The following is a 22,947-nucleotide window of genomic DNA, read 5'->3' on the forward strand; positions in this document are numbered from 1 at the left end:
CTGTTGTGCAATCTCTTTATCATGACAATTAAACTTACAAATGTAGAGTTATGTAAAAAAGAATAACTGCACGTAACCATCAAACAATGTAGAATTTTAGAGCCTACAAGTCCACTCAGTCCTACTTCTTGTTCAGCCAGTCACTCAGAACACACATTCAGTGCTGGGGGAGGATGGGGAGTGGGGAAGTAAGCAATGACTTGTGCAGGAGGAGGGTTAGGGAGGTGTCTTGCTGCTGCTTCTGGAATGGTGGTTTCTGGTACTAAGCTCGCCAGTCTCGCCTCCTTTTACTGAGCTAGTTGGTCTCCCTTCCACTGAGTGAGCCCTTGTTTGCAAGGGTGGGTTTTACTTCAGGGACTTCCATACTGCAGGGGAGCAGAAGCTGGTGCAGAGAGGGTGAGCTCGCCAGGCCATGTTCTCTATGGGATACCCCGGAGCGAGCAGCCAGCTAGGGGCAATGGGGCACGACACAGGGGGGTTGGTCCTGGGAGTCAGAGGCTGACTGGGAACAACAGGGCCTGGCTGGGTAGGGTGACGATACGTCCCATTTTGGCCAGTACAGGGCCCTTTCCCAGCTCAGTCCCGGCCGTCCCTACTTCTTCACCAAACTGGGCATTGTCCCGGCGGCCAGGCAGAGCAGAGAGAGGCGGCTGCTGCCTGGGGGTCACCTGAAGGCAGCGATGCCCCTGCCCGCCAGCAGAACAATGGGGACATTTGCTGCTGGCAGGAGATGCTGGCTTCAGAGCTGACCCCTGGGTAGTGCAGAGTTTCGGGGGGGGGGGGTGTCAGCCCCAATCCCGGGCACCACGGGGCCTGAGGGGGGTGTCAGCCCCAACTGCGGGCAGCACGTGCTGGGGGGAAGTCAGTCCCAGCCCCGGGAGGCATGGGGAGGGGGGGTGAGCCCTACAAGTGTGTGGGGGGGGGCACTCCGGCGAGCCCCTGGCCGTCCTGTTTTTACTTTAAAAATGCGGGGATGAGAACTACCTCACTCTCTGTAGCCTCTTCTCTTACCGCCCTCTGGTGGCGGCTTGTGTTAGTGCCCCTGACCAGACAGGTTTTTCGGAGCCGCTCCTGCTGCTCTCCCGCCCAGTGTGTCTGTGATTAATGCACGTTAACAAATGTCACGCGTTAATTGTGCCGTGCATTATGGCAGTTAATTGACAGCCCTTATAGGAATTAGACACAGTGTCCTGTCAGCTAATTTCTAAGTAATAATCTGCAAAAAACCTCTATAGTTTTCAGGTGCCTAAGTAGCTCCCGGAATCACAGTTAAAGTTGCCCCCCCCCCACCAAAATCTGAAATGGCCCCTTTGGGCTCTTACCATGGCCTGCTTCAGGCCTGGCTGGGGGTGGGGCCTCGGGGAGAGAGGAGCAGCAGGGGGTGGGGCCCCGTGGCGAAAGGGGCTAAGGCCCACCTCAGCCCCGCACTGGGAAGATGCTTCCTCTGCCAATCCATGTCTGCCCCAGGTAGGGGTGACCTGATGTCCCGATTTTATAGGGACAGTCCTGATTTTTGGGTCTTTTTCTTATATAGGCTCCTATTACCCCCCACCCCCGTCCCGATTTTTCACACTTGCTGTCTGGTCACCCTAGCCCCAGGCTACTCCGCTTGTGTTAAGAAATGGGTTGCCACGAGGGGCCATTGATGAAATCACCCCACGCAGAGTATTTTTAAGAAGGTTGAGTTGTTGGACCCACACCACCTCCCTCATTCAGCTAAAGCTCTGATACCCCTTTCTGCTGGTGGCACAGGGTGTGGAGTGTGTGAAAGGGGAGGCCACATGGCCCTATCACAGGAGCGGAGACCTGAAGCAGTTGGCATCTCTGGGGGCTGTTTACAGTATTCAGTGACTCCCCTTAATCCCTCTCCCACCCACACACCCTTTCGAGTTCCTGGAGGACTTGTGGGACCCTCCCCCATGGAGTAAGACACAATCACACATAAACCTTTCATCAATGTCATACAGTGGTCACCAAAGATACTGCGTGGGGTTGCAATGTATGTCACAACATGATGTCTAATGGCCAATCAGAACACAGGACTTCCTAATGCTGTTTTTTAACTTCCCATAAATTATAGACTCACCCTTCTCCAAGAACAGGGGTAGGCTGGACTTCGGACATCAGATTAGCAGTGATACAGTTAGATAGAATTATAATACACATGAACTCTTGCCACACACTATGACAATTACTGATCATATTAGCTCCATCCTCAGAATGAAACCTCCCAACACAAAGTGGAAACTTGAGTGGCTTGTGTTGTTTTAACATTTGGAAGAGCAGCTCGGAGACCTCTCTCCTTAATTTAAGAATAGAAGCTTGTGGCAGCCTGCATGAAAAGGTGCTCAGGGCAGACAGGAAATTGCAAAGCACGACCTATGGGATCCCCCTAGAAAGGACAAAGCCACTCGAGTGTAGCACTATGAGCTACAATTCACCATAGTCAGTGTATCAAAGACGTCTGACAGATGTACAAGGGTCAGCGTGATTGACTTGATCTTCACCCATGATCTGGAGAAGGTCCATTACCAATGTAGTCTGTGCGCTAAACGCTGGCTAACAACCAGACTGACAGGAATCAAGGAAGTCTGAGGTCCCCCAACTAGCACTAGAGTGGCCTTGACAAAAGATTCTTGATGACCTTTCCCTTAAAAAGGAGATAATAGACAGGGCAATAACTGAGAACATTTTTACTGTCAAAAAAGGATGTCTTTAGTAAGGGCCTATTGGTCACTTTCTTGCCCTAAATCTCTTCAGATAATAGTCCCAATGTCTCCCAGCTGGATTTTATTAGTGTCTAACTCACGGGTTATAACCCAAAGAGCAGTAGGAACTTCCACTCCCTTGGCAAGTGACAGTGGCTCATACTCAAGCAGAGATGACAGTGTTTGTCCCCCACAGATAAGTCCACCGCTCTGGAGTCTGAAAACTTGGTCTGAATCTGCAGGTTATTTTCTGAGAAATGGGTTAAAACCCCCTCACAGTGAAAACTACTTGGTATCATATGTCACTGGAAGCAACACAGATCCACCAGGCCTTTTTGTCACTTGGAACAGCTTTGCTGATCAGGACTTTGTAGAAGTTAGATGGAGGCTAAGAAGCCCAGTGGTGCCTCATGCAAAGCCCTTGGCACAAGATATCAAAATGTTCTCATGCTGCAGTTGGTGAGAATCAGGGAGTGACTCCGGCCCCCATTGTTCCAGCCCCGTTTCCCCTCTTCCTCAGTCGCAGACCATGTGTCTATCCCCTGCTGACCTGTGAGAACATGGCTAGGAAGACGGTATTTAGAAATTATTGTATCAATTGCAGAGGGCAAATATTAAGCAGAAAAAAAGATGGTTAATGCCACAGTTATTGGATTGGAGGTACATGACTCTAGGATCCTCCCCTTCTAAAGGCTGGAATACCACCAGCAGCCCACAGTACTTTGTAAATTTTCCCAGAACCACCTGCTGCAGAGAGCTGTGCCATGAGCTAGGCTGTAGGTCCCTCTGGAGTCCCACAATACAGGGACACAGCAATGGCGGGAAGAAATGCTGTATAGAGCGGAGTGTGGATGTGGCAGGTGCTGTTTTTCAAACAACTGTCCTGCAGAGTGGCCAGGCTGCACCATTGCAGGGACTGACAGCGTCAGGTGCTGCCTCTCCACAGTCTTTCGTGGTAGAGCCTCCCCTTGCCAACTGAGACGACAAGGTGTTTCTGGACTCCCAAGAGTAACATGAAACAATAAATACACAGGAAGTGCCTGTTTGGTGTGCAACGTTCAGAATCAGCCCATTTCTGAGAACAGGAAAATGAAACTAAATTTGTCTCTTCTCTACAGAAGCAGCCATGGCTGCTGTGAATCCAGCAGAAAAGCTCCTAGCTGAACTGACTTGTTCAGTGTGTACAGATTATTTTAAAGATCCAGTGTGTCTAGATTGTGGCCACAATTTCTGCCAGGCCTGCATCACTCGCTGGTGGAAGGGATCGACTACAAACTTCCGCTGTCCTGAGTGCAGAAAAACCTTTTCCCAGAGAAACTTCAAACGAAACAGACATCTAAGGAATATTGTAGAAGCTTCCAGAACACTTACATTGGAGTCAGCAAAAGAACCAGAAGTTGAGAGAGTGGGTGAAAAACGCAAGAGGACTTTAGATGTCTTCTGCCAAGAAGATCAAATACCCATTTCTGTGGTTTACCATCTGCCCCGAGATCACAGAGAACACACTGTGGTTCCCATAGATGAGGCTGCCAAGGATTACAAGGTAAGAAATTAAGAAGACAGTGTAAAAGTTGGAATGGCCAGGAACGGCATTTTAATAAAAAAAAAATTGCAAAAAAGAGCGGATAATGTTAGAGACCCTTAAGAACAATATTTTAGCAATGAGAACAATCATATAAGACACTGTTATTAACCTGTTCTGGCCCCAAACCATTTTTAACACCAATAAGGACTCAGAAAAGTCAGTTCCGAACTGGTCACGGGCTGAAATTTATACATATTGCACAGAACTATTACATTGGAACTGCTGCTGACCTCGGACACATATTTTGCTAGAAATTATAAATACATCTTTTATATAGTTGCCCAATTTTGGTTGGAAATATTCCTGGAGGTGTCATAACCTAATCTTTAACTAATCCTGGAAGGTTGGCAACCCTATTCTTGTGTGCATGTGTTGTGCACATGTCATGAGTCGGTGTAGCCTCAGGAACGGCTGGATTTTCGTCCAAAAAAGGCACATCAATGGGGAGAGGAAAAGTTTCCTAGCTGAAACATGGCATATGAAAGAAGTGTAGTTGGCTTCAATATTGTCACCTCTTAAAAAATACCAGTAACTTCTGGAAGATCCAAACTTACAGAGATTTCAGGGACCTGAGTGTACTGACACACAAATCCTTCCAGAGCATAATGAAGGTCCTACTCACCACATAAATCATTGTGACTGATTCTGCTTTTCATGTTATTTTGTATTTGTTGTGTATTTTTGGGAAGAGTCACTCGCATATATGGAGGTGAGACTTTCGAGTCTGTTATTTTTCAGTGGTAATTTTTAGATAGGCCTAAATATTTCTGCTCCACAACTTTTGACAGTGTTAGAACGTGGTTCTAGGCTGAAATGAGTTAATATGCGTCTGCTACTAATTGGTTCTCATTCCGAAAATATTGTCCTCAAGGTAATATGCTAGATGGATACATTTAATCCTCTGGGTCACTTTGGAACCATGTGTTCCAGGTCCTATTTGGTGTTTAAAAAACGGTTCTGGGCTGGAATGGGTTGATGATAGGGTGCTAGAAATCAGTTCTCATTGGTAAGATATTGTCCTCAAGGTGTTTTTTGGTGTTTAAAATATGGTTCTGGGCCAAAACAGAGTATCACAATTCGTTATGAGTCTGTTCTCTTAAGTGTCTGTAACAGCACCTGCTGGTTTTTGCAACAATTTTATTGATTAAAATGCCATTCTGGGCGTTACTGGCTCGTTCCAGCTTTTACACCATCATCATCCCTATATTTCTGCCTCTGGGCATGCACCCTGCTGTCTCTTTCTAGGTATCCAGATGCCTATTTCTCACTTAAGCCCCAGACTGATTCACAATCTGGAGGAAGACAGACGTTTGGCTGCCTGGCTAGAGTGTGCGGTCTGACCTGGCAGGTGACCTCTGAGCACACCTCCCGGATCAGCCTCACCCTTCTAACTTTTAGCCCAGGGGTTGCGGTGCTCACCTGATATGTAGGAAACACTGGTTCAAGTCCCTCCTCCACCTGTTGGGAAGGGATTCGAATGGGGATCAGCCACCTCTCAGGTGAGTGCCCTAACCATGGGCTATGGTGATGTGGGGCTCCCTCCATCTCCTCTGTCAAAGCTGTTCCACTGGGGATAAAGAGTCATTTGGACCAGAGAGAGAGACCACAAGCATGAGAATGACTGTCTAGCCAGGTAGTTAGAGCACTCACCCATTTTATTATGTATTTAATATTCTTGAAAATATAAAAAATGTGGGGAAACCCTCCAAAAGCACCAAAACTAAACCAGTTTTTCTTTTTTTTAGGACCAAGTTCGGAGCCATTTGGAGATTTTGAAGAAAGAGAGAGAGGAGATTCGGTCATTTAAATTGAGTGGGGAAAGTAAAAGCCAGGAACTGCTGGTAGGTGCCATTATTACTGAGAAGCAAATGTGCCCAGGGACATTATCAACACACGGCTTAGCCTGAGGCCTGGTCCACACTAGGTGGGGGATTGATCTAAGTTACACAACTTCAGCTACGTGAATAACGTCGCTGAAGTCGATGTACTTACATCTACTTACCATGGTGTTTTCACTGCAGTAAGTCGACAGTTGATGCTCTCCCATTGACTCCGCCTGCACCTCTCGCCCTGGTGGAGTACCGGAGTTGATGGGAGAGCACTCGGTGGTCGATTTATCTTGTCTAGACTAGATGTGATAAATCGAACCCCACTTGATCAATCACCGCCCGTTGATCCGGCGGGCAGGGGCAGCTCTAGCTTTTTTGCTGCCCCAAGCACGGCAGTCAGGCTGCCTTCAGTGGCATGCCTGCGGGAGGTCCGCCTGTCCCGCGGCTTCAGCATACCTGCCGCCAAATTGCCGCTGAATCTGTGGGATCGGCGGCCCTCCCACAGGCATGCCGCCGAAGGCTGCCTGACTGCTGCCCTCGAAGCGAACAGCAGGGCACCCCCTGCGGCTTTACGCCCCAGGCACGTGCTTGGAGCACTGGTGCCTGGAGCCGCCGCTGCTGGCGGGTGCTGTAGACAAGCCCTATGTGTCATAAGAAGAATAGTGAGCAACATGTTCCCTTTTGAGAGAGACTATTACTTATTTATTGTCATTGTAAAGAGAAATTTCTAGTTTATGGAAAATAGAGCATTAAAGAAAGAGTTTTAATAATCCTAATATTTTCACTGATAATGTGAGCGTAATTTGTAATTTGGTTACTTAACAGTAGTTTCTCCTTTAGTCTTTCAACTACGTCTGGTCAACATTTTTCAACCAAAAAACCTTCCTGAAGATAGATGGGGTTTAGTAGAAAACAACTTTTTTCATGGAAAAAAAACATTTGCAACAAAATTTTCATTTTTGACAGGCAATTTCAAAATGAAGCAAACATTTTTGTGTCATTTCCTTCTGAAATTTTAATTTTGGTTTTAAAAAGCTGACAAACTTTCAAAATTTCAGATTTTTTAAAATCCTTTTCTTGCCCTTTTTATTCACTCCTTTTAGCCAATGAGTACACAAAAATGAATAAATTCCAGGGTTTTTTTTACCTAGTTTTTATTTTTGTCGCTTTTTGGAAAAAGGGAGAATTTTGAAGGGGTACAGAGAAAAATAAATAAAAAGAAAAAAGGGGGGAATGAACATTATTTTGTTGCATTTTGGGAAAAGAGAGGGAACGGGAGAAACAAAAATGTGAAAATTTTCAAAAGTTATTTTAAGGTATTTTTCAGAGAAATTAAAACTAGTTCCATTTTGAATATTGAGAAACAGAAACAAGTTTGAAATTTCAATTATTTTTGCAAATTCGCCCCACGCCCCAATTTTTTGGCCAACTTTACTTTCCACTGAAATAACCACAACAGGACAATCAGTGCAGCTGCTATAAGAATCGGCTGCCCCACAGGCTGGTCACTTAAGGCCTAAAACAAAGCACAAGGACGTCATTGGAACGACTCCGGGTCAGTTCAGTGAGCTTTGGAACAGCCCTTAATGGTATCACTGATAGACACTGACATGGAGAAGATCTGGGTTCCAAATCTGGTCTGATTTCCTTGCTCCTAGGGCATCAGGGGCCAGAGAGTGCTCCAGAAACAGCATGAATTGGTGGACATCTGTCCAGTTCACATGCACTCATTCCTAAGCAACCTGCAAACTCAGATTTGCATGTACAAAAAGGGGTCTTCTCAGCAGCCCAATTTGTGCTCAAGGTCACTGTGTGGCTTAAAATTCAAGATTTATGATTTGCCAAATTTTATGTATCCAAAACTGTTTTCAGAACTCATGAGAGCAAATGATAGAGCTCAAATTTTAGTACCTTTTTTTTTAAGGCCCTTTATGTCTATATGTATTTTGTGGACAGCTTGTGTTCCCCAGTTCAAGTCTAGTGCTTCTTAGTTTGGGTTCTGCTGTTTCCTCTACTAAAATTATCCTTGCCAGTCAGTTCTGAATCCCACACCTGCTGTGCTTCCTGTTACTAGAAGGATCTGGTTTTCTACAAGCCACAGATCACAGATTATCCAATTAATGCGAGAAAAATTCATATTCTAAACACCAGTTAGGACTCTTGAAAATCTATTGGAAAATCTTCTCTCTGCATAGCATAGAGTATGTTCTCCATAAAATGTCAGAAGTTAAATTCTGTGGGGTTGCAATGACATGCTACCATGTGCAAAAAATGTCCCATGGCTCACTCCGTATTCTTGTCCTTCACCTGTGCTTTTCCTGTTCGTATCTTGTCATTTCAGAAACAGCTACAAACTGAGAAGCAGAAGATTGTGTCTGAATTTCAGCTACTGCACCAGTTTCTGAAGGAACAAAAGCGACTCTGGCTGGCCCAGTTGGAAGAGCTGAATAAGGAAATTAAAAAGAGGAGGGATGAGTATGTTACCAAATTATCTGAGGAAATATCTTCTATCAGTTCCCTGATCCGGGAGATGGAGAAGAAGTGCCAGCAGCCAGTGAGTGAATTCCTGCAGGTGAGACGGTGTTAGAAACACCCCAGATCCTTTCACAGTTAAAGAAAGTCTCCTAACTCTTCACTTTTGGAGTGTACGAATGAATGGTCATAACATAGAGTATTGCTACAATATACATTATTTTTTCATTAAAGTCAATGGAAATATACTTCTTGAGTACAATGAGCATTGGATCGAGCCCTAAATGAAAAGAAATTCCTCTTTTGAATTCTACTGGGAGAAAACTCCTCCAAAAATGGCAAACTCCAAATTCTGTTCTCCCTGTCTCCTAATGCAAGAACAAAGGGACATTCAATAAAATTAGAATTCAAAATTGATCCAACTAACACTTTTTCACACATCACATAATTAGACCATGGAACTCATTGTCACCGGATGTTGTTTAGACAAAGCATTTAGCAAAACTCAAAAAGTGATCGGATATTTATATGGATAACAAGAATATGCAGAGTGATATTAAACCTCATGCTTCATTGCTTCAACTAGTCGCTAACTATTAGAGAGAAGGATGAGAATGTGGGAGGCAGATTATTTTACACCTTCCTCTGAAGCATCTGATATTGTCCTCTTTTGGAGACAGAATACTGACCAGATGGACCTCCTGTCTGATCCAGACTGGCATTTTCTGTGTTCCAAACACTAACTTCTGAAGATCTAAGATGGAACCTATCATTAATTATGGAAATAGCTAAGAAGCTGAGTTTCCATTTAAAGCCTCATTTTGCCACTCTTCCTACCTACCACAAAAAGGGAATATATTGGCCTTAACATTGATACATGAGGTCTGAGGCTGTGGTGATTTTTCTGACAGAACTGAAGTTTGTTAGGGAAGCTGTTCATTTCTTATGGTACCCTGAAAGTATAAGTAGTCGTTAGAATTCCAAAAGCCTTCTAATGACTTTAATTTTCAAAAAATGCCTCCAACTAGGAAAAAAAGAAAAAAAAGATGAGAAATAAAACAAATCATACTGGACTTCTGAGGCTGATATCTAGGGTCAAATTCTCTGTTGCAACCAATATCTGCTGTGGGCAGCATTCTTCACTCCTCAGGTTTCCTGCATTCATCCTGGGGCTTGGAATAGTGAATGGCCCTCTGTTACTCTGTACCCCACACCCATTGTTCTCAGCCAGCCCCAGCTTCCTGTGGATGTCAAGAAGCCCACAGGACCGGCCTTCAGAGTGTTTGTGGGCGAGTGGGTAGAGAGTTTACAGCATGGGGGCAGCACAGCACGGGGGCATCCCTCCCTCTGGACCCACTGGAGTCTGCAGGAGGGGATCTTCTCCACACCTGTGAGTGTTAGGAAGATCCTTGTTCAATACTGAGCCCTCTGATTCCGTGTGCCAGCTGATTATCCAAATGTCATTACACGAAGAGTTGGTGTGCCTCCTTATAGAAACTTTCTAGGCCCAGATCCTGCAGTCAGAGCACTTCTCCAAAAGAACAAAGGTAACACATTTAATGCTTTTGTTTGCATTAATAAATAACAAATAATTTCTCTTTGAACCTCAAACTGTGAAGACAGAGTGAGTCCCCTCCAGAGCAGGAGGGATCCTTGATATGAGATATGAGACTGAATTTCCTTTTATCTTTCTCCTCTAGGACATCAAAGGCACCGTGAGCAGGTAGGTGGCTCCTTCTCACTCTCCCTTTCACTTCCCAATGCAGAGAAGGGATTTTAAACATGAGACATTTCTCCCCATGGTCCAGCAGTGCAGAGTGTGGGGCTGGTTCCCAATCTCCCTCCCTTAAATCTAATCTTGGGGCTGTTGTCATTTTGACTAGACTCTAGAATAGAGCAGCCTGAGAAAAGAGTAATTGACCTACAGACGGGTATTGATTTGTAGTGTGGCTGGTGAAATGGAGACCTCAGAGGATTGGGGATGGAGAATGAGTCTTTCATTTCTAGGTCATAGATTCCAAACTCCACCCAGGTCGGTAGGGATGGAAAGTCAGTGCCATCTGATGACTATTCAATGAGCTGTTATTATGCAGTGAGCTCTAGCCATGTGCTGGGCGTGGCAACAGATCTGATGGAAGAGACGTTCCCTGCTCTGAGGAGTTTATAATGTGCTGTTATCAGTAGTGCTATGGCAGTGCCTGGAGGCTCAAGGCAAAATCAGGGCCCAACATGCCGGGTGCTGCACAGACACACAGACAGAGACAGTCCCTGCCCCAGGGAGGTTACAGTCTAAATAGACACAAGAGACACAGGGCGGAGGGAGGAAGGATTAAAATCAATTTAAGGGGACATTCAATAAAGTCAAAGTGCTGCACTTTGGAAGGAAAAATCAAACATACAACTATGAAATGGGGAATCACTGGGGAGGCAGCAGGACTGCGGGAAAAGCTCTGGGGGTTGCAGTGGGTCACACAGTGAAGGAGGCGGCAGTGTGATGCTCTTGTAAAAAAGGCAAATGTCATTGTGGGATGTTGTCCCAGGTTGCTGTATTCACCGCAGGTGGTGCCTCCTTCTGGCTGCTCTGGGGATTAGCTCTTCCAGGGCCAACCCCTCCCCTTGCGTCTCTCCGCCGTTTTCTCTCTCTCACTCTGCAGCCTCATCTCTCACTCCAGGAACTGCAGCTTCCTCTGCGTGACTCAGCCTCCAGCCAGGTCACTGAATGGTTTCCCCTTCTGGGGTGCAGAGTCTCACTGGTCCCATTGCCCAGGCAGGAGCGCTGCCAGCTTTTTTGCCGCCCTAGGCGGCGGAAGGTCCCGTCCCTGAAATGCCGCCCCCGACAGAGGTGGCCGAAGATCCGGTCGCCGCCCCCCAAATGTTAGTGCCCTAGGCGACCGCCTAGGTTGCCTAATGGGTTGTGCCGGCCCTGTGCCCAGGCATTGCCGCTCCATCCGTGGCTGGTAGGGGAACTCGAGCCCACCCACTGCTCCAGGGTCCAGCCCAGGGACCCTACCACACGCAGGCAAGGTCTGCTGTCTCCCTGGGCTGCTTCCTACTCACCTCCCATAGGCTTTCTTCTCCACCCTTCTCTCTTAGGCCTGGTCTACACTAAGGGGGGGGGTCGAACTAAGGTATGCAAGTTCAGCTATGCAAATAGCGTAGCTGACCTCGAACTACCTTAGTTCAAACTACTCACCCGTCCAGACGCCGCGGGATCGAAGTCCGCGGCTCCCCCGTCGACTCCGCCACTGCCGTTCACGGTGGTGGAGTTCTGGAGTCGACGGGAGCGCGTTCGGAGTTCGATATATCGCATCTAGATTAGACGCGATATATCGAACTCCGAGAAGTCGAACGCTACCCGCCGACCCGGGGGGGTAGTATGGACGTACCCTTACAGGGGTTAGGCTAGGTGACCCTGGCAGTCCCCTCTAGCCCTATGATTCTAAGTACGCCGTTCCCTCAGGGCCCAGCTTCTAGCATGCTATTCTTTCCCTGGGTTCCCTCCTTCCCTTTCGAATGCACAGAGGGGGGCTGCAGACTTCCTCACTGCAGCCATTTCTGTTGTCAGCTTCCGGGCTTTATACTAGACCAGCCCCCACCTGCTCAGCTGAGCTTCATCGTCCAATCAGGGGTTACTTCTCTGGCCTAAACCCCCCATGTGTGGCCTGTCTCACTAATCTCCTCTTCCTCTGCTTCCTTCACTTTTTTCGGGGGCTGATGTGGGGTGAACACCCCACCACATATGTATTAACAGGAGTGTCGTATGTAAGACACAGGAGGACATTGTTCCACCCTTCTTGCCACAGTGCGGCCTCAGCTGGAAAGCTGTCCGGTTTGGGGCATCACACTTTAAGAAAGATGTGGACAAATTGGAGAAAGTTCAGAGGAGAACAACACAAATGATCAGAGGCTTAGAATGGATGAGCTGTGAGGAAAGGTAGAAATAAATGGGTGTGTTTAGTTTAGAGAAGAGAAGACTCAGGGAGGGCCTGATAACAGTCTTTAGATCTGTCTGAGGCTGTTCTACAGAGAGCGGTGATCAGTTGTTCTTCACGTCCCTTGAGGGCAGAACAAGAAGTAATTTATACCCCACACTCAAGTGCTAGGGATCTCTCAGTGCAAGGCATTTTTACAAGCCCTCAAATCATTTTTGTGGGTCTTCTCTGCACCGTCTCCACTTTCTAAATGTCCATTTTAAAATGGGGACACCAGAACTGGATGCAGTTTTCCAATATCGGTCTCACCAGAATGAAGGGGAAGCTTGTAGTGTCAAAACTGGTTGGACCTATTCCTGGGGCAATAGAGGATTTAAACCTCCAGGGTCTGCTGAGCTACAGCCATTCACAAGAGTAAAATACATTTTAGTAAAACACAAATATGAACGAACTCCACACCGAGTAACACTGAGTTGTTCTTCAGATGCAAGAGGGAGAAGTTTGAGAACCCAGTGGCCTTTTCTTCTGACCTGAAATGGAGAATCTGGGAATCTTCTCAAAACTCTGCGGTTCTGGTGACCATAGTGAAGAAATTCAAAGGTAATAAACAGTCACCTGGGGAATTTTCTCACATATATTACACTGATAATTGACAGAGCTGGGGAAATCTCTGAGGGAAAATAACTGTGGATGGAGATAGTCAGCTAATCATTTGGAACCTATGAATTCCCTACTCAGCTCTCAATACAGCACATACACACTGGGTTAGAGTCCTAAATTCAGACTGCTTGGGGGTTTTCCTTTCTTAGCAGCTATGAACGTTAACCTGAGCTTGAGCTTCCTGCTGAATTAACTGTTTCTGGAGTATGTTTGTTTGGATTTTTTGTCTGCAAGTCCTCCTGGGTCATCACAGTCCCTCTCTTGCTTTAGAGCGGGTGGCGTGGGGAACCTTTTTCTGTCACGGGCCACTGACCCACAGAAAAAAAACAATGGCGGGCCACTCACCCACGGGGGGATAGAGAGGGAATGTGGAGGCTCATGGCTTCCCCCCCGCAGGAAGCCGAGCTGGTATTCGCGGCTCCAGCCCCGCGGAGGGAGCAGAGGAAATGGCACTAGGACAATTTTTACAGTGGGGGTGCCGAAAGCCAGTGGTCCCAAAACTTTTTCCCTGGCAGCCCCCTTACCCCTGTCTGTGCCCCCTCTCCCCAAAGCTGGTGCCAAGACTGGACCATGGCTCCGGGGTGGCGGGGGAGAGACGCAGACAGGGGTAAGGGGGCTGAGGCTGGGACCACAGCTGGGGGGCAGGAGCAGGGGCCCAGGTGCGGGGCCACCAGACAAGACCCCGCGTGTGGTGCTGGGGGCAGAGCCTGGGAGTGGGGCCGGTGGCTGGGACCCCCGCGCAAAACCTGGGCCTTCTAAAGCAGCATCCTCTGCACTGCTAGTTCCCGTGGCTAGTCGGCACTCGCGGCTCCAACCCTGCGGTGGGGGGTTGGTCCTGCGGGCTGGATGAAATTTAGCAACAGGCTGGATCTGGACCACGGGCCATAGGTTCCTCACTCCACCTTTTATTCTCCTGAGCTGGAGATAATGAGACATCAGTTCTGTCAGGAAGGATGAGCCAGATTTACTGAGTACTAGTGGTTCAGGGGCAGATTTAAAGGTGATTGAATGCTAATCAGTGAAAAAGTGTCTGTGTATTGGTCTGTCTGTGAATGATGTGTTGGTTTCAGAGGGTTTGTCTACACAGCAATTAAACACCCATGGCTGACCCGTGTCCGCTGACTCCGGCTCACAAGGCTCGGGCTGGAGCCTGGGCTCTGTGACCTTCTCCCGTCATAGAGTCCCAGAGCCGAGGCCTCTGCCCAAGCCTGAGCATCTACACCGCAATTAAACAGCCCCATTGCCCGAGCCCTGCGAGTTTGTCAGGTGTCAGCTGTCATGGGCCAGCCACAAATGTATAATTGCTGTAAAACATCTCTGGGTCTATCATGTAACCTTAGGTCATGTCCTTAGTTTTTAATGTTTGGGGTTTATTTTTTAGTGAGGTGTGTAATGGTGTGAATTGCACTTAGCCTCCTTAACTATAACTTAATAAAGTTTGTTTTCTTTTCATTTTGCTTTTGTGTTAGAACGTGAACAATGTGAATATATCCCTAAACATGACAACCTGACATTTCATCTTTTCCCCCCATTTCTTCCTCTAGACTCACTGTCGTCTAGACAGCAGTTGGACATAGGTAAATTTCTTGGATCAAAGGGGGAATGAAAACTTTCCTATGAATTATGGTGGCTCATTGGCAGCACCATAGTTCAGGTTTTGTTTCAATTTTGCATTTGACAGGAGCTGAACATGATATTAGTGGTGGCTACACAGATCTTTCCTAAAAACAGAAAAGTCGATTATTTTCTCTGTTACCATTTAGAATTAAGCCTCACTCATGATCTCGCAATAGAACTGTAGCTCATGAAAAATCCCGATATTTGACAGTTCTAAAAATGAGGCTTAATTTTGCTTATAAATCCTGTCAGCTGCCCTGGGTGCAACTGGGGCTCCCGCTGTCACCACCCCAGTGCGGCTGCTCCCCTGCCAGCCTGGGAAGTGGGAGAGGGGTAGCTCACTGTAGCCCCCAGGCCTAGGGAGGGTGAAGAAGGAGGAGCAGAGGTGAGGCTGGGAGGGCTTTATTATGGCCTGGGGGCTGCAGGGGGCCTGAAGTGATTCGGGGGGCTGATGGGGGCTGTATTGATGGTGGGTTCTGAGCAGAGAGGGTGAGTGCTGGGAGGGTGAACTGAGGGCAGTGGGGTAGGGGTGCTGAACTGACGGGGCGGTGATGATGGGAGCTGGGAGACTGAATTGGGGGGGTTGGATGGGGACAGAACTGATGGGGGCTGGGAAACAGGATTAATTGCTGGGCAGGAGACGGGCAGATGTGGGGTGAGAGCTCCTGCAGCAGGAGCCAAAATCCCCTTCTCCAGTGCATGTGGGAGAGTGGGCAGCACTGATTGTCACATGCGCAAACCTGGGGAGGGGCCAGGGGAGTTCAAACATCAAGAGACTGAGCTAAAACCCACAACAGAATCTTTCTTAAAATGTCATGATTTTGGGGCAAATCTCATGAGATTTGATCTCTTGAAGTTGGCAGTACTGTATTAGCCACTGCATAGCTTTGGGGCCAGCAGTGTGGGCTTTGGAAAGTCCCCCTGATAGACCAGCACAAGCCGAGCAGCCATGCAGGAAGTGTGCGGTGTCCTCAACCACACCGCAGCAACACAGAGTCATGGTGGGGCAGTGGTGTCTCTATAAAAGCAGTTTTTATATTGCTCAGCTGGCTGATCGTTAGGAGGGAGGGGGCTCTGCAAGGAGACGGGCTGTGCAGAGTTGCATCATTGGACAGGGGGACTTTGGATTCCCTGTGATCTGCTGGAAGCCTCCTATGATGCCAGGGTCTCTAATCACACCTGTGGGGCGAGGTGGGTGCAGGTGGGGAAAGATTCCATGGGCCTGATTGTCAGGCCCTTTTATGCTGCTCTGTCAGAGCAAAAGGGCCTTAATGTGCGTGGAAAAACTCCCAGAAAATAGCTCCGGTGCAAGGCTGCCCCCCACCCGTCCCCCTCACCCCCGTCCGTGTGAAGTTGGCATTGGAGCTCTTCAGCAACTCTGCTCCCAGCCGTTATTGTAGGAGTGGGTTGGGGCCATGCTGGGGGCCAGGGCCAGCCCTAGGGGGCTGCAAGGTCCAGGGTGGAAGTAGCAGATTAGTTTCTTCCGGGACCGACTGCGCCAGCCAATAGCACTGGCCTGGGGGCCCCCCAAAGCGCAGGGCCGGCACAGTCGCCCCGATTCGCCCTTCCCAGGGGGCGGCTCTACTGGGGGCACAGACAGGAGGCATCACACTCTGGCTGCTCTCTGCTTCGCAGCCCTGAGGCCCCTGGAGCGAGGGGCCAGGCAGACTGAAGGAAGGACAAAGGTGGCTTAAAACCAGCTCCCTCTGACCCCCCTCGTCTTCCCCCGCCAGCACAAGGATGGAATCACTGAGACTCAGACTCTGGGTCTGGGGCCTGGCTCAGCCGAGCTGATCCTTTCGCTCTGTCCCTGAACTGGCTCTGTCAGGGTGTGAATCCCTCCTGCCCATGGCTGAGATCTCAGCGCTGCTCCCCAGGCAGAGCTGGGTAAATCCGGGAGGGGGGAGGTTGCCTGGTTCACCCCCCAGCTGGGGCAGGTTCTGTCACTGACACGATCAGACCCTCCCCGAGGGCTGAGCTCTGCCCCTCACGCTCTGATTTTCTCTCTGCAGTGAACATGACTCTGGATCCAGACACGGCCCATCCCGACCTCACCGTCTCTGCAGATCAGAAAACTGTGAGATTGGGATGCACACGGCAGGCTCTGCCCGACAACCCTGAGAGATTTGACACTGCGCCCTGTGTGCTGGGCTTCGAGGGATTCACCTCCGGCAGACATTCCTGGGAGGTGGAGGTGGAGGAGATGGGAGTCTGTGCTGTGGGGGTGGCCAGAGAGTCTGTGAGCAGGAAGGGAGGGATCCAGGTTAACCCTGAGCAGGGGATCTGGGCTGTGGAGGGCTGGGGGGATCAGTACTGGGCTCTCATGTCTGCTGAGCAGCGCATCCGCTTGTCCCTGAGCCAGGCACCCCGCAGGATCCGGGTGTATCTGGACTATGAACGGGGGCAGGTGATGTTTTTCGATGCTGGTCACAGGGACCCGATCTTCACTTTCCCACCAGCCTCTTTCGCCGGGGAGAGAATCCGCCCGTTCTTCCAGGCTGGTGTTAGTGTCCCGGTCTTTGGGGTTCTTGGTACTGTGCGGCTCACACTGTGTCCCTGAAGTGCCAGGTCTGTCCCCATGAAACAGGCTCCTCTAGCCCCCACCCTCCTGATCTCTATGACCCTGGAGGACTCAGCCAGTCTCCCTCCGCACAGACAGGGCTGAAGGGGGGTGACTCTCTACCCTTAGCTCTATGGCTGTGGAGGTCTGTGTATGGCTCTAGGCTGGGTCTCTATGCTCCTAGGAGGCCAATTTAGTGTGGAGTGGGATGGGGGGAATCTCACCAAGGAAGGAGGGAGACCCCTGTGGGAGGGACCAAGCCGAGGGCCAGGGAGAGACCCCTCAACGGGGGATAGGGGAGAGCAGGGAGGAGACCTGGCTGAAGAAGCTGAGGGGGGGAGTGTTTAAAATAATTTTAGTTGATTGTTATTTAGCCACAACCAGCTAATATATACTTAAATACAACTGTTAGCGTGTGTACGAGGTGCGAAGGCTGGAATTTTCAAATGAACCGAAGTGACGTAAGACTCATTGATTTTCAGTGGAACTTGTGCTGCTAAGTAATTTCAAGTGGGATTTTCAAAAGCACCTAAGTCATGGAAAGCACCTTAACCTTATTAAAATCCCTCCGTAAATGGACCTGAGAGGGAAATTTGTCTGTTTAAAACTTTCTGGAAAACACTGGTTTGCTGTGTGAGGTGAATTTTGAGACAGAAACAAAAGGTCAGTTTCCATATGAATTTTACCAAAAGTTTTTTAAAATGAACAGAGCCCTGAAAGCCCAATCAATTCCCTTGTGTCTGCTGCCCAATATAGGATGTAAAAGCAAAACCAGATGAGAAATGTAGGATTGATGACAAATATACAAATGATGCTGGATTCCATCATACACTACATTTTCTGCTAGATCATCTCTCCCACCCCCATTATACTGTCAAGTAAATCATCTAAGGGTACGTCTACACTATTTAATTAGGTCGATTATATAGAAGTTGATTTTTAGAAATTGATTTTATACAGTTGATTGCGTATGTCCCCACTAAGCACATTAAGTCGGCGGAGTGGGTCCTCATGACCACGGCTAGCATCGACTTACGGAGCAGTGCACTTTGGGTAGCTATCCCACAGTTCCCGCAGTCTCCGCCGCCCATTGGAATTCTGGGTTAAGCTCCCAATGCCTGATGGGGCAAAAACATTGCCGTGGGTGGTTTTGGATACATGTCGTCAGTGAAAGCAATGGCAGACAATCGTTTCATGCCTTTTTCCTGGGTTACCCATGCAGACGCCATATCATGGCAAGCATGGAGCCCGCTTAGCTCACCGTCACCACTGCTGTTCTGGACAAGTCTACTGTGGGGAGTGCTGTGATCCAAGCAGCCAATGCAATCATTGACGTTCTGTTATCAAGGGCAGTGACTCTGGGAAATGTGTGGGCCTTTTTAGATTTTAGGTGCATCATCTTCCTGTCCTTTGTCACTGGTGAAGAAGTCTTGCAGCCAAACATTCCAGTCCAGTCGGTGCTGTAACACCCAATAGCACTTCTTTGGTTGACACATGTAACAGCTCCAGGGCTCTTGCTCTTTTGCCTTTTCCGAGGTACCTTGCCCTACCAGGACCGCCAAGCATTCGACACAGAAGCACCTGCAGCAGCTGGCATTGCTACACAGCAGCGGCTCCTTGCCTTTGCAGCAGACAGTGCAGTAGGACTGGTACCCGTCCTCGTCGGATATGTAGCTTGGCCGGGTTCTGGGAACATCTTCCCTGCCCAGCTCCTAGCAACCTCCAGGGCATGGTGTACAGCTCCACCACTTTCCCTGCAACTCAGTTCTCCCTCTCTCCTGCAACTCAGCTCTCCTGCTCTCCTGCAACTCAGCTCTCCTGCTCCCCAGCAATGAGCTCAGGGGATCCATTTTGGTCCTTTTGGGAGCTGCTGGCGGACATGGTACTGCTGCTCCGGGAGGACTCCTTGGAATCCCCCTCAGTGAGGTCGATCAGGGACACCTGGACAGACATGGCCATCTTCCTCTTAGAGCACCGAATGGCAGTCTTCTGTTGCTTGGGCCATCCTCTGGAGTGGAGTGGTTGGGTGCCCAGAGTCGTCTCCCCGCTCCCCCCACCCCGGCCGCGTTGTTGGGCATCTGGGTGAGGAGGGTATAGAACATGGGAAGGAGGGCAGGCGATTATACAGTGGATGCAGCAGGGGTCTGTGCTCTTGTTGGCTTTCCTGCGGCTCCAACAGACACTTCATCATGTCCGTTTGCTCCCCCATTAGCCTCAGCATCGCGTCCTGCCTCCACTCTTTACGCTCACTTAATTCTTTCCTGGCCTCTGCCACTGAATGCCTCCATGCATTAAGCTGTGCCCTATCAGTGCGGGAGGACTGCCTGAGCTCGACAAACGCGTCATCACGAGTGCATTTTTTTGCACTTCTAATCTGCGATAACCTCAGGGACAGAGATGACAGGGGAGCATAGAAATATTCTACGCTCGATGATTCTGGGGGGACTGCATGGTCACCTGTGCTGCTGAGTTCATCACGCTGACCAAACAGGAAATGAAATTCAAAAGTTCCCGGGGCTTTTCCTGTGTACCTGGCTAGTGCGTCAGAGTTCAAAGTGCTGTCCAGAGCAGTCACATTGGAGCACTCTGGGATAGCTCCCGGAGACCAATAACGTCCATTTGTGTCCACACTACCCCAAATTCGACCCAGCAAGGTCAATTTTAGTGCTACTCCCCTCATCGGGGAGGAGTACAGAAGTCGATTTTAAGAGCCCTTTAGGTCGACGGAACGGGGTTGGTTGTGTGGACGCATCCATTTTTAAATTGACCTAACGCGACTAAATTCAACCCAACCCCTTAGTGTAGACCAGAGCTATCTGTAAGGGTGGGAATTACTCTGGCAATACCAGGAATGTGAAATAAAAATGAACAGATCATATGGAAAACCCCTTAAGATGCACAGAGTTCAAACTAAAGTGTCCAGCATCTGTCACATCAGAGTTATTTTCATGAGGTGTATAAAAAAATTACCATATTTGTTCTTCATGTATCTCATTTTTCTTTTAGAAATCTCCCTGATTTTGCTGTCAGCAATTGATTGTATCTGACTTTCCTCCCAAAGTGGTCTTTCTAAAATGTGGATAAATGCATATTTGGATGGTGTATGTTCATATTATTAAATTTGCTGACAGTAGAATTGTCACTGGTGTGATTGTTGCCTGGTTTGAATCACCACTGAGAATGCCCAATTAGGGACAGGGCAGATTCACCCCAAAAACTGGTGGTTTATTCTGTAATTAGATTCACCAAAACAGTAACAGAATGAGCTTTTATATCCCCACACCAGTTAACAGGAAGCCAAAGCACAGTCCCCTCTCGGCATTCCAGCTCCTGGCTTGTCCACCCAAACTGGTCTTTTGTGATAAATGATTCCTAAAACCAGAAATCACATATAAAATTCTTTCAATCCCAAAGCCACTGTCCTCAGGTCAATATATATTTTAGATCTTATCAAAAATCACACTGCAGCCAATCCCTTAGTAACTAAAAACGAAAGTGATACATCTGATGAAGTGGATTTTAGCCCACGAAAGCTTATGCCCAAATAAATTTGTTAGTCTCTAAGGTGCCACAAGGCCTCCTCGTTGTTTTCACTGATACAGACTAACACAGCTACCACGCTGAAACCTAAAAACCAAAGGTTTATTAATAAAAAAGAAAAGGAGTTAGTAAATGGTTAAAAGAATCATCTACATTACAATTGATGTAGAGAGTCTGTAGATCTGGATCGTAGCAGAGATGGTCATTCTGCTACTTTGCAATGAGTATTTCTGGATCATCCAAAAGGTTAGATACCAAATGGCAGTTTAGATGTAAAAACAACAAGGAGTCCTTGTAGCACCTTAGAGACTAACAAATGTATTTGGGCATAAACTTTCGTGGGCTAAAACCCACTTCATCAGATGCATGGAGTGGAAAATACAGTAACAGGTATAAATACACAGCACATGAAAAGATAGGAGTTGCCTTATCAAGTAGGGTGTCAGTCTAACGAGACAATTCAATTAAAAGTAGAATATCAAGGGAGGAAAAAATAACTTTTGTTGTGGTAATGAGGGTGGCCCATTTCAAACAGTTGACAAGAAGGTGTGAGTAACAGTAGGGGAAATTAGTATGGGGTCACCCCCCACCCTCGAGCAGTCAGAGGCACTGCTCAACCCCTCCCTTTAGGTGTGGGAGGGGAATCCACGGGAATGCACCCCTTTATTTTGGGACTTTGCGGATTTTGGACAACCAGTTGCTAGTGGTTTGCAGCAGAGGGAAAGGGGAGTGGTGCGTTAAAGGGACATTTGTCTGTCAGACTTAGAGTGACCAGACAGCACATGTGAAAAATTGGGACAGGGTGTGGGGGGTAATAGGAACCTATATAAGAAAAAGACCTAAAAATCGGGACTGTCTCTATAAAATCGGGACATCTGATCACCCTAGTCAGACTGTCACGCTGCAATGTGGGAAACTGAGGCAAAGGACACTCCCCAACTGACTGTGAGGTGAGTGTTTCCTTATGATTTGCAAACTTTTGAATCATTGTTGTGGTGTCTTCCCAAATTAACACTGAGCTCTCTGTGTTATCACAAATCATAAACGTTGAGACCAGGACATTTAATCTCTTTCGCCTTTTTTTCCTCTAGACACACTGTCATCCGGGCAGCACGTGGACAAAGGTAAATGTCTGGGATCAAGTGAAAGTTTTCATATGAATGATGGTGGCTCAGCAGAAGCCCCACAGTTGAGGTTTTGTTTCAATTTTGCATTTGACAGGAGCTGAGCACCATATTACTGGTGGCTACACAGGTCTTTGCTAAAAACAGAAAAGTAGATTCTTTTCTCTGTCATGATTTAGAATGTTTTAATAGTGGTTGGGGCTGACCAGATGGCCTGGGGAGAGGAGGGCAGTGTGTCTCAGTAGGGATCTGAGGGTTTACAAATGAGCCTTTTAGAAAATCAGAGATGGACGTCTCACCTTTTTCAGAGCTCTTTATCAGGGCCGGCTCCAGGCACCAGCTTATCAAGCAGGTGCTTAGGGCGGCAACTCCGGACCGGGCGGCACTTTCAGGTATTCGGCGGCAATTCGGCAGAGGGTCCCTCACTCCTGCTCGGAGCGAAGGACCTCCTGCTGAATTGCCACAGATCGCGATCGTGGCTTTTTTTTTTTGGCTGCTTGGGGCAGCAAAACCCCTGGAGCCGGCCCTGCTCTTTATATGCATATCACATCCCCTGGCTACAATATTAGTGAATGCACAAGTGGTACAATAAAGATGGGAAAAAGTTCAACATACAAAAATATGAAGTACAGAGATAAAACAGAAATGTATAAGTCAAAAGAAGAACTGTTAAAAGTGTCCAAAGGTCTTAAGTAAGCATCACACACTTCAGCCATTCAGCAGCCTCAGGGCCAGCACTTTGCACTTTGCAGTCTGGAAGTCCCCCTGGGATTTTTCCTTGCTTGTTGCAGATCAGAACAAGCCACCTGCACTCCTTGATTGGTCCCTCTACAGGACCCGCGTGATCCGGATCCTGTGCACCCTCGCCCAGCTCGGCCCAGCAGGTGAGTGGAGCTGCCAAGCGCCTCCCGGCTGGGTCG

At 48.2% G+C, this 22,947-nt stretch overlaps 1 protein-coding gene across 1 annotated transcript; it reads left to right on the forward strand.

The window, feature by feature from the left end:
- The first annotated feature begins 3,833 nt into the window (after positions 1-3,833).
- On the forward strand, positions 3,834-18,292 carry LOC123346385 (zinc finger protein RFP-like). The gene is made up of 7 exons (XM_044983753.1): positions 3,834-4,251; positions 6,039-6,134; positions 8,464-8,694; positions 10,295-10,317; positions 13,011-13,126; positions 14,731-14,763; positions 16,816-18,292. The coding sequence occupies exons 1-7, from the start codon at positions 3,835-3,837 to the stop codon at positions 17,361-17,363; spliced, it is 1,464 nt and encodes a 487-aa protein (XP_044839688.1). The 5' UTR covers position 3,834; the 3' UTR covers positions 17,364-18,292.
- Positions 18,293-22,947: the final 4,655 nt, after the last annotated feature.

This window comes from Mauremys mutica, chromosome 12, assembly GCF_020497125.1.
Source record: "Mauremys mutica isolate MM-2020 ecotype Southern chromosome 12, ASM2049712v1, whole genome shotgun sequence".
Classification (NCBI taxonomy): domain Eukaryota; kingdom Metazoa; phylum Chordata; order Testudines; family Geoemydidae; genus Mauremys; species Mauremys mutica.

What these genes read in the sequence shown, in the direction of transcription:
- LOC123346385 (XM_044983753.1), top strand. Translation starts at nt 3,835, where the DNA reads ATGGCTGCTGTGAATCCAGCAGAAAAGCTCCTAGCTGAACTGACTTGT. An exon ending in CAGTGAGTGAATTCCTGCAG is followed by an intron (nt 8,695 to 10,294) that starts GTGAGACGGTGT and finishes TTTCTCCTCTAG; the next exon opens with GACATCAAAGGCACCGTGAG. An exon ending in TAGACAGCAGTTGGACATAG is followed by an intron (nt 14,764 to 16,815) that starts GTAAATTTCTTG and finishes TTCTCTCTGCAG; the next exon opens with TGAACATGACTCTGGATCCA.